Source organism: Triplophysa dalaica, chromosome 17 (assembly GCF_015846415.1).
Source record: "Triplophysa dalaica isolate WHDGS20190420 chromosome 17, ASM1584641v1, whole genome shotgun sequence".
In the NCBI taxonomy this organism is placed as follows: domain Eukaryota; kingdom Metazoa; phylum Chordata; class Actinopteri; order Cypriniformes; family Nemacheilidae; genus Triplophysa; species Triplophysa dalaica.
The window spans coordinates 22,664,915-22,682,965 of record NC_079558.1 but is presented as its reverse complement, the minus strand read 5'-3'; the positions used below and the strand labels follow the sequence as shown (position 1 = coordinate 22,682,965).

General features: G+C 40.6%; 2 protein-coding genes across 2 annotated transcripts; both read left to right on the top strand.

Annotated features, from left to right (window-relative positions):
- Positions 1-1,105: 1,105 nt before the first annotated feature.
- On the top strand, positions 1,106-3,368 carry slc18a3b (solute carrier family 18 member 3b). Its single transcript, XM_056771542.1, has one exon. The coding sequence runs from the start codon at positions 1,590-1,592 to the stop codon at positions 3,135-3,137; it is 1,548 nt and encodes a 515-aa protein (XP_056627520.1). The 5' UTR covers positions 1,106-1,589; the 3' UTR covers positions 3,138-3,368.
- Positions 3,369-4,660: 1,292 nt separating this feature from the next.
- Positions 4,661-13,119, top strand: LOC130438699 (choline O-acetyltransferase-like). Its single transcript, XM_056770779.1, has 14 exons — positions 4,661-4,768; positions 8,492-8,683; positions 8,948-9,066; positions 9,171-9,224; positions 9,304-9,478; positions 9,983-10,160; positions 10,663-10,832; positions 11,105-11,205; positions 11,303-11,431; positions 11,818-11,940; positions 12,034-12,175; positions 12,263-12,325; positions 12,407-12,544; positions 12,886-13,119. The coding sequence occupies exons 1-14, from the start codon at positions 4,694-4,696 to the stop codon at positions 13,117-13,119; spliced, it is 1,893 nt and encodes a 630-aa protein (XP_056626757.1). The 5' UTR covers positions 4,661-4,693.
- The last annotated feature ends 4,932 nt before the right edge of the window (positions 13,120-18,051 follow it).

Here is an 18,051-nt window from a genome sequence, read left to right as displayed (position 1 = left end):
ACTGTGGTCGTTAAATATCGCTGTCTTATAGGGGTGGCTTCCCGTACAGGGTTTATAGACTAAAATAAATGTTAGCGCTTTCAAATCTGAAAACATCTTGCACTGGAATACTTTCTTCTTAAAATGCAGCACACAGGTAATGTTTTCGTGAGGCATAAACTGTAAGTAAAAAACACTTAAATGTCTTAATTTAACTATGCCTAATCTCTGTCTGGAAAAACACGTAAAGCGTCTTCTTCATAATCGTTTTCTATGGGAAACCCCTTAACTTGGGACTCTGCGTTCATATTTAAGCTCATGTTGCTAGTTATAGTTTGTAGTTATTATTGAATTTGATCTTCATTAGGCCTGCATCACTCCAAATACGTTAATAAAATTACGACTAGATTCTTGAAATATCGGCTAGCGACTTTAATGTCATAATTTTGTTTTTATTTAATTTTGTAACGTGGCTCTAGTCATATGTCGTTTTGGAATCATATGTCTGTATGATTTCATAATAACATCCCCACTGAATTTGTTTGTTCACAGAATGACAGCAGTCCTAACACTCTCTTACTCTCTGTTACATAAACTGAATGAACTTGAAAGCCGTGATTGAAATTGTAATGTTTTCACCCTTCAATAGTAGAAACAAAAAAGTAAATACACAGGGAATTCAGAAAACGTAAAATCAGCGGGAGTTGAGAAAAAATGTTCACCACAATCTGCTAGGGAAAGCCTTGAGGGTCAATAATGAGCAAATGTTATCACGTCAACAACGCGTTGTTTGCGCATAGAGAACGTGTAGTTTACGCGTGAAAAATCGACGCGTATTTGACGCGTAAACAACACGTATTCTACACGCTACACGTTCTCGACGCGTTGTTGACCGGTCAAAATTTGGGCGTTTTTTACCCATATGGCTTTCCACAATCTGCAGCTCGAGAATAGGAGGGAAGTCAGAACCAAATCGCGTCTGTACAAAAACTGCCACCAGATGACGCTGTGAGACCAGTAACAGGATTCACTTCAACTATATTTTACAATTACACCTACAAATTTGCCAAACGCATTCGTTCGAAGAGACTTACGGTACAACTAAGAGAGCATTAAACGTTTCTCATTGATCAAGTTCTAAAATCATTTGAATGATAATTCAACGGCAACAAGAATCATTCTTAATTCATTTTGTTTGTGGTGAACATAGCGGTATATCTGTATAGTGCTGATATACCTCCGCGTCTCTGATTGGTCACTGAGGGTTCGGGCTCAAAGCAAACTGAGAACGCCTAACCGACGCTCGCAGAGGAACACAGCTGAAAGGGGAAACGACGATTTTGAGAATCTTACGAAGTTTGGGCCGATCGGCCACATACTGTTTCTGCTGGAAAGGTCACTGTAAGAGAGCATCACTGACAGACAACAGCACGCAAAGGCAAATGTAAATGGAAATGCAGAATGTGGTGAAAAGAAACGCGCACATCACTTTTCACGCAGACCGCGCGCGCGGCACCACAACCATCTGACAGAAGTTATTGGTGCGCCCTGAAGTAATGAACGGCAGCGCAGAACTATTGTCTTGAGGTAAACAGGTACATTTTAGCGTTATGGAGCCTGACGGGTCTGCAGGCTTGGCTAGAAAAGCAGCTCTAAAGTTGTCTGAAATGGGCGACAGAACGAAACAACTTGGCAGCGCGATGCACGAGCCCGAGCGGCAGAGACGCGTGATTCTGGTAATTGTGTGCGTCGCACTTTTTCTCGATAACATGCTTTACATGGTGATCGTTCCTATTATCCCCGATTATCTCGCAGAATTAGAAAGCAAGCAAACAGTGCAAGTCCACGGCAACTCTTCAACAATCCACGGGGCGAACAACAGGGAAAAATTAGATATGGAAATCGGAGTTTTATTCGCATCCAAAGCCATCCTGCAACTCCTGGTGAACCCCATATCTGGAACTTTCATTGACCGGGTCGGATACGATATACCGCTGTTGGTCGGACTCTTGGTGATGTTCGTGTCCACGTGTATTTTTGCGTTCGCTGACAACTACTGGACTCTGTTCGTCGCGCGCAGTCTGCAGGGTCTCGGCTCAGCGTTTGCCGACACGGCTGGAATCGCGATGATAGCGGACAAATACACCGAGGAGGCGGAGAGGAGTCGCGCGCTCGGCATCGCGCTCGCCTTCATCTCGTTCGGCAGTCTCGTTGCACCTCCGTTCGGCGGTGTTCTGTACGAATTCGCAGGTAAACGGGTCCCGTTCATAGTTCTCGCCTGTGTTTGCTTGGCAGACGGGATTTTGCTCTTGACTGTGATCAAACCTTTTTCTAACAGGACTCGCGAAAACATGCCGGTCGGGACGCCCATGTACCGGCTCATGATTGACCCGTACATCGCGGTGGTCGCGGGTGCCCTGACCGTCTGTAACATCCCTCTGGCTTTCCTCGAGCCCACGATCTCGAACTGGATGGAGAGCACGATGAACGCCAGTAAGTGGGAGATGGGGCTCGTCTGGTTGCCCGCTTTCCTCCCTCACGTGCTGGGAGTTTATCTCACTGTCCGTCTGGCAGCAAAGTATCCGCACTTGCAGTGGTTCTATGGGGCTCTCGGTATGGTCATCATAGGAGCGAGTTCCTGCACCGTAGCGGCCTGCAAAAACTTTGTCCAGTTAATCTTCCCGCTGTGCGGCATCTGCTTCGGCATCGCCCTGGTGGACACGGCGCTTCTGCCCACTTTAGCCTTCTTGGTGGACGTGCGTCATGTGTCCGTGTATGGAAGCGTTTATGCGATCGCAGACATCTCATACTCTGTCGCTTACGCTTTGGGACCTGTGATTGCAGGAAAGATCGTACACAGCATGGGCTTTCTTCAGTTAAATCTCGGTATGGGTTTAGTCAACGTGCTTTACGCGCCGGCTTTGCTTTTGCTCCGGTACGTGTGTCAGGTGAAACCGTCTGCCTCGGAAAGAAACGTGCTGTTGGAAGAAGGACCGACCGGCCTTTATGACAGCATTAAATTGGAAGAGCGCAAACTCAAGCGCAAAGGTTTGTGCAGCACGACGATTAAAGCCGCGTGTCCCGTGGACGGGAACGGATTCTTCGAGCGCTCCAAATCTTCTTCAGAGGAGGTCTCGTCAGGACCCGAGTACACTTGACTACACTAGAGAACCATCTGATATTACACAATTCATTTTGTCATCGGAGATTCAGAGACAAACACGCAGACTCTGCCGTTATATTAACACCCATATGAAGTTTAATCTGCTGATCTTTTTCTCCTGTGATGTAGATATTCAAGATCACATTTGACTGAGCGAATGTGTTTCCTGTAGTGTGTAGAAAATGTGTATTGATAAAGTACTGAACGTATAGCGTGATGTAAATGCGCAAAATCAAAATAAAACCAGAATATACATGGTCATATTTCCATCTAAACTATTTTTATTCAATGTGGAAATTACGTGTGTCATATTAAACCTCATTATATATTGCATGTAATTGTAAGCCTTGTATTTTATTTTTAATTTAAACTATGTATGCATATTTTTTGTTTGTTTGTTTTGTTAGTTTACAGTCCGAACTTCTGCTTGTGCGACTGTAGGTCTAAAAACTTTTTTTTTGGTAGTGAACGAGTTTCCAGTATTAAACGAAATATATCGAGGTGAACCTGAACTATAATATAGGATACATTTTAGCGAATATACATTTCTTTAAAAAGCATCTCGAGAATAACACATCTGAAATAAATCAAAAGCTTCAACATTAACAGTCGAAAGGATTACGAAATATATCTAATGATGAATATAATGTTTCATAATCAGCATTTAAGTGTGTTTGCGAAGTATTACACTTAATTACACAAACAAGGAAAAGCTTTACATCATCATAATAAAAGAAAGAGCAACAGCATCTTTGGGTTGTTAATCATAATGGATGGGACGCCGCGCGGAGAGAGAGAGAGAGAGAGAGAGAGAGAGACCTGAACACAAGAGACAGAGCATGTCTTTCTCTGTCCAGTGATCACTGATGAACAGGTGAGTACATTTATCTCTACTCCTACATTTAAACTCATGAAAAGTCTTCAAGTTTCGGATGAACTGCTCCAGTGGTTAATATTCGTGTCACTGTTTTGCATTTCAGTTATTTAGACCTGTAAAACGCTTGCTGCTTTATTTTAGAATTGCAGAATCTATGACATTATTAACAGAGGTTTTGGACTGTTTTCTAATAAACTGCTTTAAATGCAAAGCTTTTATTTTAAACGTTCCGTTCAAATAAAATAATTACTGAATATATTTCTGCTTATTCCTGCTCTTTATTCACTTAAATGTTGATTAAAGGTTTGTGTGCTTTGTACAGTTTGACAAATTGTGACCGTGCCTGTGAAAATCAGTCTGTAGTCTAAAATCTGATTTGAGAATCAAAAACTGTAATTTCACTATGATTTCAATCTTTAACATGGTCTTAGTCGGTCAATATTATATCAATCAATAATTTATCAATGTTCCTTTCATAGAATGTTTTATCTTATGTCGGGTGATTTTATTTTGAAAGATGTAAATCACAAAAAATTACTTTGCTTTTCACAGACGGGGTGATCAACTATCTAACTGGATTACATTTGAATTAAGATTGCAATTTTTCACTCTTACTCCCAATTCTGATGAAGTGTTCAGGTTTAACTGTGAATATTGCAATATGTGTTATTTCAATGTATTGTTTAACAGCAGCTCAGCTGTCTTCACTAGAAGACTCAAACGTGTCTGAAGAGAAACTCGACATGGATGTAAGAGCATTATCATTCTTTATGTTCTTTTTATTACTACTGTTATTGTTACCATCATATTCCAATGAGACAAACCTGTACAAATCTAAGTGTTAGATGTTGAGTCTGATGTATGTAAGAGTTAGATGTTGAGTCTGATGAATGTAAGAGTTAGATGCTGAGTCTGATGAATGTAAGAGTTAGATGCTGAGTCTGATGAATGTAAGAGTGAGATGTTGAGTCTGATGAATGTAAGAGTTAGATGTTGAGTCTGATGAATGTAAGAGTTAGATGTAGAGTCTGATGAATGTAAGAGTTAGATGTTGAGTCTGATGAATGTAAGAGTTAGATGTTGAGTCTGATGAATGTAAGAGTTAGATGCTGAGTCTGATGAATGTAAGAGTGAGATGTTGAGTCTGATGAATGTAAGAGTTAGATGTTGAGTCTGATGAATGTAAGAGTTAGATGTAGAGTCTGATGAATGTAAGAGTTAGATGTAGAGTCTGATGAATGTAAGAGTGAGATGTAGAGTCTGATGAATTTAACAGTGAGATGTAGAGTCTGATGAATGTAAGAGTGATATGTAGAGTCTGATGAATGTAAGAGTTAGATGTTGAGTCAGATGAATGTAAGAGTGAGATGTTGAGTCTGATGAATGTAAGATTGAGATGTGGAGTCTGATGAATGTAAGAGTTAGATGTTGAGTCTGATGAATGTAAGAGTGAGATGTTGAGTCAGATGAATGTAAGAGTGAGATGTTGAGTCTGATGAATGTAAGATTGAGATGTGGAGTCTGATGAATGTAAGAGTTAGATGTTGAGTCTGATGAATGTAAGAGTGAGATGTTGAGTCAGATGAATGTAAGAGTGATGTATGTTGAGTCTGATTAATGAATGTAAGAGTGAGATGTTGAGTCTGATGAATTTTGTCGAGTCTGATGAATGTAAAAGTGAGATGTCGAGTCTGATTAATGTAAGAGTGAGATGTTGAGTCTGATTAATGAATGTAAGAGTGAGATGTTGAGTCTGATGAATGTAAGAGTGAGATGTTGAGTCTGATGAATGTAAGAGTTAGATGTTGAGTCTGATGAATGTAAGAGTTAGATGTTGAGTCTGATGAATGTAAGAGTTAGATGTAGAGTCTGATGAATGTAAGAGTGAGATGTAGAGTCTGATGAATGTAAGAGTGATATGTAGAGTCTGATGAATGTTAGAGTGAGATGTCGAGTCTGATGAATGTAAGAGTTAGATGTTGAGTCTGATGAATGTAAGAGTTAGATGTTGAGTCTAATGAATGTAAGAGTTAGATGTTGAGTCTGATGAATGTAAGATTGAGATGTCGAGTCTGATGAATGTAAGAGTGAGATGTCGACTCTGATTAATGTAAGAGTTAGATGTTGAGTCTGATGAATGTAAGAGTTAGATGTTGAGTCTGATGATGTTTGTCGAGTCTGATGAATGTAAGAGTTAGATGTCTAGTCTGATGATGTTTGTCGAGTCTGATGAATGTAAGAGTGAGATGTTGAGTCTGATGAATGTAAGAGTGAGATGTTAAGTCTGATTAATGTAAGAGTGAGATGTTGAGTCTGATTAATGTAAGAGTGAGTTGACGAGTCTGATGAATGTAAGAGTGAGATGTTGAGTCTGATTAATGTAAGAGTGAGATGTCGAGTCTGATTAATGTAAGAGTGAGATGTCGAGTCTGATTAATGTAAGAGTGAGATGTCGAGTCTGATTAATGTAAGAGTGAGATGTCGAGTCTGATGAATGTAAGTGTGAGATGACGAGTCTGATTAATGTAAGAGTTAGATGTTGAGTCTGATGAATGTAAGAGTTAGATGTTGAGTCTGATGATGTTTGTCGAGTCTGATGAATGTAAGAGTTAGATGTCGAGTCTGATGAATGTAAGAGTGAGATGTCGACTCTGATTAATGTAAGAGTTAGATGTTGAGTCTGATGAATGTAAGAGTTAGATGTTGAGTCTGATGATGTTTGTCGAGTCTGATGAATGTAAGAGTTAGATGTCTAGTCTGATGATGTTTGTCGAGTCTGATGAATGTAAGAGTGAGATGACGAGTCTGATGAATGTAAGAGTGAGATGTTGAGTCTGATTAATGTAAGAGTGAGATGTCGAGTCTGATGAATGTAAGAGTGAGATGACGAGTCTGATGAATGTAAGAGTGAGATGTTGAGTCTGATGAATGTAAGAGTGAGATGTTGAGTCTGATGAATGTAAGAGTGAGATGTCGACTCTGATTAATGTAAGAGTTCGATGTTGAGTCTGATGAATGTAAGAGTTAGATATTGAGTCTGATGATGTTTGTCGAGTCTGATGAATGTAAGAGTTAGATGTCTAGTCTGATGATGTTTGTCGAGTCTGATGAATGTAAGAGTGAGATGACGAGTCTGATGAATGTAAGAGTGAGAGGTGGAGACTGATGAATGTAAGAGTGAGATGTCGATTCTGATGAATGAATGTAAGAGTAAGAGGTGGAGACTGATGTATGTAAGAGTGAGATGTCGAGTCTGATGAATGTAAGAGTGAGAGGTGGAGACTGATGTATGTAAGAGTGAGATGACGAGTCTGATGAATGTAAGAGTGAGAGGTGGAGACTGAGGTATGTAAGAGTGAGATGACGAGTCTGATGAATGTAAGAGTGAGATGTCGAGTCTGATGAATGAATGTAAGAGTGAGATATCGAGTCTGATGAATGTAAGAGTGAGAGGTGGAGACTGATGTATGTAAGAGTGAGATGACGAGTCTGATGAATGTAAGAGTGAGAGGTGGAGACTGAGGTATGTAAGAGTGAGATGACGAGTCTGATGAATGTAAGAGTGAGATGTCGATTCTGATGAATGAATGTAAGAGTGAGATATCGAGTCTGATGAATGAATGTAAGAGTGAGATGTCGAGTCTGATGAATGTAAGAGTGAGAGGTGGAGACTGATGTATGTAAGAGTGAGATGACGAGTCTGATGAATGTAAGAGTGAGAGGTGGAGACTGAGGTATGTAAGAGTGAGATGACGAGTCTGATGAATGTAAGAGTGAGATGTCGAGTCTGATGAATGAATGTAAGAGTGAGATATCGAGTCTGATGAATGTAAGAGTGAGAGGTGGAGACTGATGTATGTAAGAGTGAGATGACGAGTCTGATGAATGTAAGAGTGAGAGGTGGAGACTGAGGTATGTAAGAGTGAGATGACGAGTCTGATGAATGTAAGAGTGAGATGTCGAGTCTGATGAATGAATGTAAGAGTGAGATATCGAGTCTGATGAATGTAAGAGTGAGATGGTAAGTCTGATGAAAAGGTCTTGTCCAAGGTTGTGAAACCAGAAAGGAGCAATGGGGTCAAGTATGCTCTGAAAATAATCATAGTATTTTAAGACATACTGAACTATATTGACACAGAATTAGCATTTTGTTCATGAAAAAAGTATTTTGTTTTGATATCTTCCCTCTAGTTGTCTTAAAGCTATTCATATCAATTATTTATGAGTTCTCTGAGAAAAAGACAAAACTTCAGAGAGATTTTTTACAGTTACTCACGGATGAATGTAGCTTCACCTGAGGGCAGATAAGAGCCGGACAAAACCACCAAGAATACGGAGCACAAAAGAAAAGAAAAGAAATCAGTGTTGGGCAAGCAGCAAGAAAATCCAGTCAGGACAAAACAATCCATTCATTCTTGAATGTGTCAAGTAAAATGTTGTCTTTTGTGTGTCTATTTTATCCTCTTTACTAGATGCTACCAAAAGTCCCTGTTCCAGACCTGCAGCACACACTGAACATGTACCTGAGATCTGTGAAACATCTTGTTTCTAAAACACAGTTCTGTAAAACCAAAGCCATGGTGGAGACGTTCGGCAAACCCGGAGGTCTTGGGGAAACACTTCAAAAACAATTGCTTGAAAGAAAAGATGCCACAGAGAATTGGGTACAAACACATACCAGTTAAGACAACGTCATCAATGCCACCTCAGTTGAAATGCTGATTCATGAACATTCAGAACTCTCAGAATAAACCAGATGAAGACTGATGAATAAATGTGAATCTCTGACTTTTAGTCATTGAGGCAGGAGACATCCGTGCATTAAACATGACAGCTGCATTTGAAATAATTTGTGTTCTCAATTGAATTTCACATCTAATGCGAGTTGAATTACAGATGAGGAGTTTTTATTTCGCCCTCTGTCTTAGGTGTATGAATACTGGCTGGATGACATGTATCTGAGAAACAGACTCGCTCTGCCGGTCAACTCCAGTCCTGCACTGATTTTCCCTAAACAACCCTTCAGAGACTTCAAAGACTCTCTCATGTGAGCAAACCAGAGCGTCGACACAAGACAAAGCAGGAGAAGCAAATGCTCATTGACTTGTTTCTTTGTGAAAAACGAGATATGTGTTTGTTGTGTTCATGCAGGTTTGCAGCACGTCTCATTCTAAGTGTTTCTGAATACAAGCTGATGGTGGACAGGTGAACGTCTGTATTTACATCATCTGATTACCTACATCAGTTAAACACCCTTATAAGCTTTGTGTGCTTGTGTGTGTAGAAATGATCTGCCGGTGGACGTTGCTCACGGCCGTCAGTCTGACACTCGGTTGTGTATGAAGCAGTATCAGCGACTCTTCACCTCATACAGACGCGCTGGACTCCACAAAGACACATTAATCACAACCAACAGCACATCTGATGCTCAACATGTTATTGTGGCTTGTAAAAATCAGGTGTGTGTGTGTGTGTGTGTGTGTGTGTGCGTGCGTTTGTGGGTGTGTGTGGTGATATTGAGTATGAAATGAAACATCAGAACGTCTGCGGTCACCTTCATCTCAATCAGCATGAAAACTGTGTCTCGAGAGGCTCTTAAAATAACAGCCGATCCTTTGGGGGTCATTGACAGACGCAGTCCATCTCTGTCCCATGCTGGGCTGGAGTTGGGCCTCTTTTACCTGGAAATAATTGAGGAAGCTTCTGTAATGAGGTCCGGTCTGATAACTCAATAACCCAATCAGAGATCAGAAGCCGCTGGGTTTCACTGACATCAGAACAGTTTGTCTTTGTCTCGCTGATAATACCGCTGTGATCATTCTGACTTCACAAACAAGTAAATCCTGTGAAGTAAAAAACAACACAACCACTAAATGCTGAACATCGGCTCATTTATTGCTAATAACAGCACAATTCTTCTGCTTGTGTCTCTCTGTAAATGTCCGTCTTCACACCCGTGACAGTTCTTTGTGCTGAATGTGCCGGGAGGTTCCAGTCAGATGAATGACACAGATGTTCAGGAACAGCTGCTGTGGATCTATGAGCAGGCACAGAATTCTGAGCGGAAGCAGCCGGCCGTGGGACTTCTGACCTCCGACGGCCGCAGCGACTGGAGCAAAGCCAGAGAGAAACTTCGGAAAGGTGACATCACGCAGTGAACTAGAGCATCTGATCAATATATAAACACACCAGCAAGTCAAACCAAATGAAAATGTTTTCACATTTCCAATATCATTATGAACAATAAATAAATAAGTGATGTTCAGGAGGAGTTTGCATGTTCTCCCCGTGCCTCGGGGGTTTCCTCCGGGTACTCCGGTTTCCTCCCCTGGTCCAAAGACATGCATGGTAGGTTGATTGGCATCTCTGGAAAAATTGTCCGTAGGGTGTGAGTGCGTGAGTGAATGAGTGAGTGTGTGTGCCCTGCGATGGGTTGGCACTCCATCCAGGGTGTATCCTGCCTTGATGCCCGATGACTCCTGAGATAGGCGCAGGCTCCCCGTGACCCGAGGTAGTTCGGATAAGCGGTAGAAAATGGATGGATGGATGTTCAGGAGGTTAGCAATGTAGGTTTTTGTGCAAATCATGTTTTCTATGTAGAAATGTTCATACGCAGCCAACAGATTTCACCCATGTCTAACAGATCCCATAAACAGAGAGTCTTTGGAGCTGATGGAGAGCTGCACGTGCATCATCTGTCTGGATGAACCCATGGGATTTCAACCCAGCGACACTGACAGAGCTTTGATGATGCTGCATGGGGTTGGTCCTAATAAAAACGGGGCAAACCGCTGGTACGACAAACCTCTGCAGGTAAACAAACCCAGCACATCATCAGAGCTTAAAGGTGATGTTTGTGTGTTAATTACTCTTTTCTTTTATCGTGCTCAAAACGTTCCACCTGACGTGTGTTGAGTCTTTGATTCCCACTGAACACACAACTTATCGTTCACAGTGTAAAGCTCAAGTCTGCTAAATATGTCAAGCTATCAACGGTCCGGCATGTCAACATCTCACCTGTCTGATCTTCAGAAGATCTTGTTGAGAACTAAGTGACGATATCAGTTGTTGATGTTGTTTTTCAGTTTGTGATAGGTACAGATGGTGTTTGTGGGGTTATTCCTGAGCATTCACCGTTTGAGGGCATCGTAGTCGTCCAATGTGCCGAACATGTCCTGAAACACATGTGTGTAAAATCAGATGAACATATCAACATAACAGTAGTTGAGACGGATATGTTTAATCATTCCTTGTGAAGGGACCAGTATCTCTCTCTGCTGCAGGCGGAGCGGCTCGGGTAAAGCAAGCCCAGGGTTGAGAAGCTCTGAACGTCCTCGTCCGTGTAGATTAGTGTGGAGATGTTCAGCTGACGTTCAGAAGATGTTGGATTCAGCAGCAGATCACCTGCAGAGGTGAAACGTAACACTTAAACTTTAGGTCACACACAGACACACACACACTGTAGTTACAGCATAACAGTGTAATTCAGACCCCTAACCCTGAACTGAGTAACACTTTATTCTCATCTTCTTCTACTCATCTTCTACCTCCTTCTCTCACATTACATAACTGGGGATCCCTGTAGTGGTTTACCATAGAACTCCATAGACATACACACACACATACACGCACACAACAGCTTCCTCTCTTATTTTTATGATGATTTCATTCCCAACACATCAAGACTTCTCTTTTAGAGTTTAGGCTAAGTTGAAATTTTGACTATATAATAGCTCGGCAAAACAACTGATGAAAGTGATTCACATTTGAGTTTGTTCTCTCTTAAATCCCTTTGCAGACTCGTGAGGAATCTAGACATGAACATTTTCACATTTCAACTTTATGGGAAGGAGTTTATCAAACAGCAGAAGATGAGTCCTGATGCTTACATACAGGTGGCTCTTCAGCTGGCCATTTACAGGTGAAGTTTCTTACAGAGACCAGAACTCCTGCAAGCTTCAGCTCTTCTCTGGACACTATCAACATCTTCTGGATTCTTTGTGTTTTTCCTCAGATGTTACAGAAGGCCCGTGGCCACCTACGAGAGCGCGTCGCTGCGGCGTTTCCACGAGGGTCGTGTGGATAATATCCGCTCGGCCACTTCAGAGGCTCTGGAGTTTGTGAAGGCTATGACGGATAACGCAACATCCATCCAGGTTTCATCTTGTTTCTCTTGCATGAGATGAGCGCGAACTCAACATCTGCATCAGTTCACTGCCACACTGTATCATGTTCACATTTAGGATACAGAGAAAATGAAGAAACTGCAAACTGCTGTGGATGCTCAGACAGAAATCACAGCTCTGGTGAGACAGAGGCCAGACGTCCCCCCCATCCTGCTTTCGTCTGTTCACTGAGCGTTTCTTTCATTCTGCATGATTCTGCAGGTCATCGCAGGAATGGGGATAGACAATCACTTACTGGGAATGCTTGAAATGGCCGAGATGATGAAAATAGAGACACCGGACATTTTCACTGATGAAACGTATGGGATCAGTAATAACTTCATCCTTTCCACCAGTCAGGTAACAGCAGCCTGTTAGAAATTATCCTAAATGTCAATCTCACAGTGTTCATCTGATGATGCTTCGGTCACATAAATAAACCTGAAACAGAGGAACACTTCACAATAAGGTTCTAGTTGTTGTATCAGCATTTATGCATCTTTCTTCATGTTTATTTCCATTCAATCATTCACGCTAGACCATGGTGCATTCATTGATTTTAACAGGTAAAACTTTTGGTTTGAAAAATGTTTTAGTCAATACTGACATTAACACAAAGTAAGAAGTTCCTCCTGTTTTTTCTAGTAAAGTGAATGAAGTGAAGTGTTCAGTTAATCTCTGGTATGCTGTTTGGTCCTCAGGTTCCCACTACAATGGAGATGTTTTGTTGTTACGGTCCGGTGATTCCTGACGGTTATGCCGTGTGTTATAACCCACAGTCTGATCACATCGTGTTCTGTGTGTCGAGCTTCAGAGCCAGTCCATTGACCTGTTCAGGTGCGTTTGTGAAGGCGCTGGATCAAGCCTTACAGGACATGAGGGATGTAGTGTGTACTAAACCTCCTGAAAAACAACAACATCACAGAAACATGTAACTTCTCAACACAAACACGCTGTTTAACATATGCAACATACTCTGAAAATCTAGATTGTGAATGTCATGGTTGAATTATATAGTGTAATACAATAATCAGAGCTGAAGGAGTTGAATATATCTACACAATGAAAATAATGTTATGTTAAAATGATGTTAACTCTATTTTGAATATGTGTGTGTTTGTGTGTGTTTGTGTGTGTGTGTGTGTGTGTGTGTGTGTGTGCAAGTGTGTGTGTGCGTTTTAAACATTTATTGAATATGCTTAAATCAAAAGCTATCTTATTCAAGCTATTTTATTCAATTATTTATTTGTGCACATAAACTACCGTATTTAAGTGAAATGCTCAGAGGTAGATTGCGTGATTATGACATTTGCACAAGAATTCATCATCAATATGAAATTGTGAAAACCTGTAACTGTTTAATTGTGGTCTCGTTGGATGATTCAAATATTGTAGATTGTATGTCTCTATTGTCATCGTGACTAACTTTGTCATGCTAAAAATGTGTTTATAAAACGGTCAGTTCTGGTGCTTGATTCTGATCGGTTGAGCAGAGTTCTAAGACGTTATAAAATACCCCGATATATAACAGCTGACACATTACAGCCTAAATATCATTTCATTTACACATATGGAATAACCGTTTTATAAAAGCAATAATCCCCATGAAGTGCCGGGTTACAAGTGCATTTTAATGACACACAACGCCCCTAGGTGTTATAAAATGCTCTGTGACCCACTGCTTCACAAGGTTTATTGCTTTAATGTATTTAAGCAAATGGATATATTGATGTGGTACAATGAATATCTTGTCATAACAAAAGTCTGTGTTGTAACTGTCACTTGTAGGAATGATAAAATAAATGTGATTCTGTCACATCTCTGTAGATGATGTTTTCATAACTGTTGTGACTGACGGTAGAAGAACCTGCTGGGGGTGTGGCTGTGAGACATGTGACATACTGTTGGGTGTGGCTTTGTCATTGTTCTGCTCTGCTATCAATCCCACAATCCCCCTCTCTGGTGACTTGTCACATTGCCTCTCCTAGTGGAAGTGTTTAAGGTTATTAGAAGAATATAGCAGGACAGAGGGGAATCTGCTCTTAATCCTGCTGAATTTAAAGCAAAACATGCTCTCCAAACCAGTGCCATGTGTTCTGTTCACATACAGTCTTTACACACAACAGACATCATGTATACAGATACAATCTTGTTCTCCAAGATACTAACCTCTGGCACTATTTCACTTTATTGGTGATCACCACATTATGATGCTTATGGTTATAATCAATACTGTCGACTGTTTATATTGTCCATCATACTATATTCCTACTTAACCATTTATCGACTATGAGTTTATTTCTAGATATTTGCATGTGGATGAGAATGGCTCATTAAATGTGTTTTAGTCCATGATGAGAAACATTATGATCAGGGTTAGGCTAGGTTAGGGTTAGTTTAGTTTATTCATTTATAAAGCACATTTAAAAACAATGGAAGCTGAAACCAAAGTGCTGTACAGTGATATTTAAACAAAGAATACAGATCTGTTTTTAGGAAAGATGGAATATTGAGTGGAAGTGTTCCTAAGTCTGAGAGCAGCAACATTACACACACACACACACTACAGAACAATACATATGTAACAGATAAAACCAAATGTTACACTCAACATGTCAATGGCACAGTGGTGGGTCACAGGAGAGATTGTGTCAAACATGACAGGGGTCTCAACACTTATTTACTCATCTGTCAGACGCTTTTATCTAAAGCAACTTACATTGCATCACATCTATAGATTTTCTCCTGCGTTCTAATGTGGCACGTGAATGAATATTATAATTGAAGAGCATTGAAGAATTGATTCTTAATTAGTGTCATGTCTGATCTCCTCTGGATGTCTGGTGAAGAGAAAGTTTGTTTCCAGAGGTTGTGGAACTGTGGATTTAGTTTTTGTGCAGAATAAACATCAGACGCTCAGTAAAGAGTCACATAACAAACCTTCACAGTCTTTCTCCAATTAAACAATGAAATAAACAGCAAACATAAAGCGCTCCTGCTCTGCCGATTTAAAGATAAGGCTATTCATGGATTATTAATATTCAGCTTCTGACATTTTGAGAAGAAAGCATTTGCAAAGGTAACCAAATTTTCTCTGTCCTCTAAATTCTCATTGTTAAGCCTTTTCAATGAAAGTGAAAAGCAGGAGAAGGTTTTATCATGAACTGCTTCTCATAATGACCACACTGGCATTTTCTGAGGAAGATGTCGGTCGCCGCCGTCCTCCAACATGAGTTTAATTGGGCGAGGAAGAGAGACGCTTCAGCTTATAATACTGATAACATGACAAGTCAAAGAAGGGTTCTCCTCTAATGAAGGTCTGGACTCCAGCACAACTGTTTATTCCTACCTTTAAGAAAATCTCCACACAAGAAAGACTCAAAAGAAGTGACGTGTGACCAAGAACTTCACAACGTCACTATAGAACATCTATACACATCACATGAAGTGTCATTTCAACATGAGAACATCCAGCTTTGCAATATCACCAGAGAACGACATCCACATTTCATCATTCTGCTTGTACGGGGCGCAATAAACATATCAAATAATATTCCATATTTACATTTGACTGTGATGTCAACAGTCAACACTTTCAGTTTAGATGAACTATATTTCCTTGGTTAAGGATCAAATAATCCCCCCTGAAACCTTCCGCCGTGACCCCAAAAGCCAACAAAACACTAAACAATAAACTGGAACCTTGTTCTGCTGAACACAAAAGAAGATATTTGTCAGTACCCAAACAATCTATTTCCCTACTATGTCAGTCAATGGGGGATGTTTGGTTACTGACATTCTTACAAATATCTTCCTTTTGTGTTTAGCTGAACAAAGACATTTATACAGGTTCAGGGTGAGTAAATGATGACAGAATTTTCATTTTCGGGTGAAGTGTTCCTTTAACTAAACACAATGACATAAAGCATGTGTTTGCTCAGATGAACTGATCTATGTGATCACACGAGACAGTAATGACAGTATTATATTATATCTCTTAGACCGTCCAGTTCAAGAGTGAAGTTAAAGGTCAGATTCTGTGTTTTCACTCAGCCGTCCTGCTCCTGTCTTTGGGCGAGCGAGAACACACCATCATTATATTCTAACACACACACAATCAAGAGAACTGTTTACATTCATACACACACCGCATGCAGACCGGACGTAAGAGGGGAATATCTGACGGGTTTAGGATCAATAAGCAATTAAGGTTGATTAAGTGACGGTTTCAGTGTGATTTATTACAGTCAGCAGCACAAACAGAAGCTCTGGACTCAAGAGGTCGAGACACTTGAAAGGACTGTTTGCTAATAATGAGCAGAGACACAACGTGTCACATTCTGAACGATCAAACGTCATCATCACTTCTGTATATGAACAGCATGACATGAAGGATTCAGATCTCAGGGCGACTGTGTGAACCTGAAAAGAAAACATCTTCACAAGAGATGTGAGGACCCATTCAGCATTAGATTCTGTCACAATGAAGGGAAATCTAATCACATTCCCACAAACATGGCCCTGATCCTGAAAACATTCTGAACCTGTGGCAAGGTTCCTACTATTATGGGCTGGACAGATCTGAGCGGTCCTCTCATGGAGCTTCACCGTGAGGCCCTCGGCTGACTTGTTTCTCTCTCACACAGTGACAGCTTGTTCAGGAGGGGCACATTACCCATAAGGCCGTCTCACTCCTCAGAAATACTTTTTATTGTTTTCCTGCTGTGTTTTAGTTGTCATGTACACAAACATCCACAGTACCACAGTACTTAATATTTCTTTTACTTATATTAAATATTAAAGCAATAAGTCAAACCACTTCAGCTGGTTCAGAACGCAGCAGCACGCCTCGTCTTCCAACAGCCCAAAAGGGCTCACGTGACTCCCCTTTTCATCTCTCTTCACTGGCTACCGGTTGCAGCCCGTATCAGATTCAAGTCACTAACCCTTGCCTACAGGACTATCACTGGATCTGCACCGGCTTACTTCCACACTCTCCTGCACTCCTACACCCCATCAAGATCCCTGCGTTCAGTAAACCAGCGGCGGCTTGTATTGCCTTCCCATAAGGACAGTAAATCGCTCTCCCGCTCTTTCTCATTCACAACTCCTTCCTGGTGGAACATTCTTCCCATCTCTGTCCGTTCAACCACATCTCTCACAACATTTAAAAAACTACTTAAAACCCATCTCTTCTGTGAATACCTGACAAACAAATGAAAAAACAAATACACTAACCCTTTCTCTCAACAGGTAGTGGTCTAGCTTTTGTTGAAACCAGTAAATTTGTATTGTCACCTAATGTATTATGGCTCCTGTATGAACTATCGCTTATTGCTCCTAAACTCTTTGTAAGTCGCTTTGGATAAAGGCGTCTGCTAAATGACTAAATGTAAACGTAAGTCCCCCGAAGCAGTGGGTCATAGTGCATTTGATAACAGCTAAGAGTATTGTGGTAAGACGTGAAGCAGAGTCTTTAAAACCCTGTGGCTGTAATAAGATGCACTGTAACCCACTGCTTCACACGTCTTATTGCTTTTATAAAAAAAGTAACTCCATTATGCTTAGCAAGGTTTCATAAGATAAAGTAAATAAAATTTTTATATTTAGGCTGTGTGGTGCAGTCATCCGTTATATATCTGGGTATTTTATAACGGCTTTGAACTCCGCTCAGCCAATCAGAATCAAGAACCAGAACTGAACCCTTTTATAAAATTGAATATAATCAGCCTGTATTTATCCTTATTAATGTAAAGCAATCAATATGAATTCAAATGAAGAAACGCTGTAGATAAATGTATGTCTGTATTGTTTCAAGGGGATTCAAGTCAAGTTAGAGTGAATGAATGGAGTGAATCTACATGTGT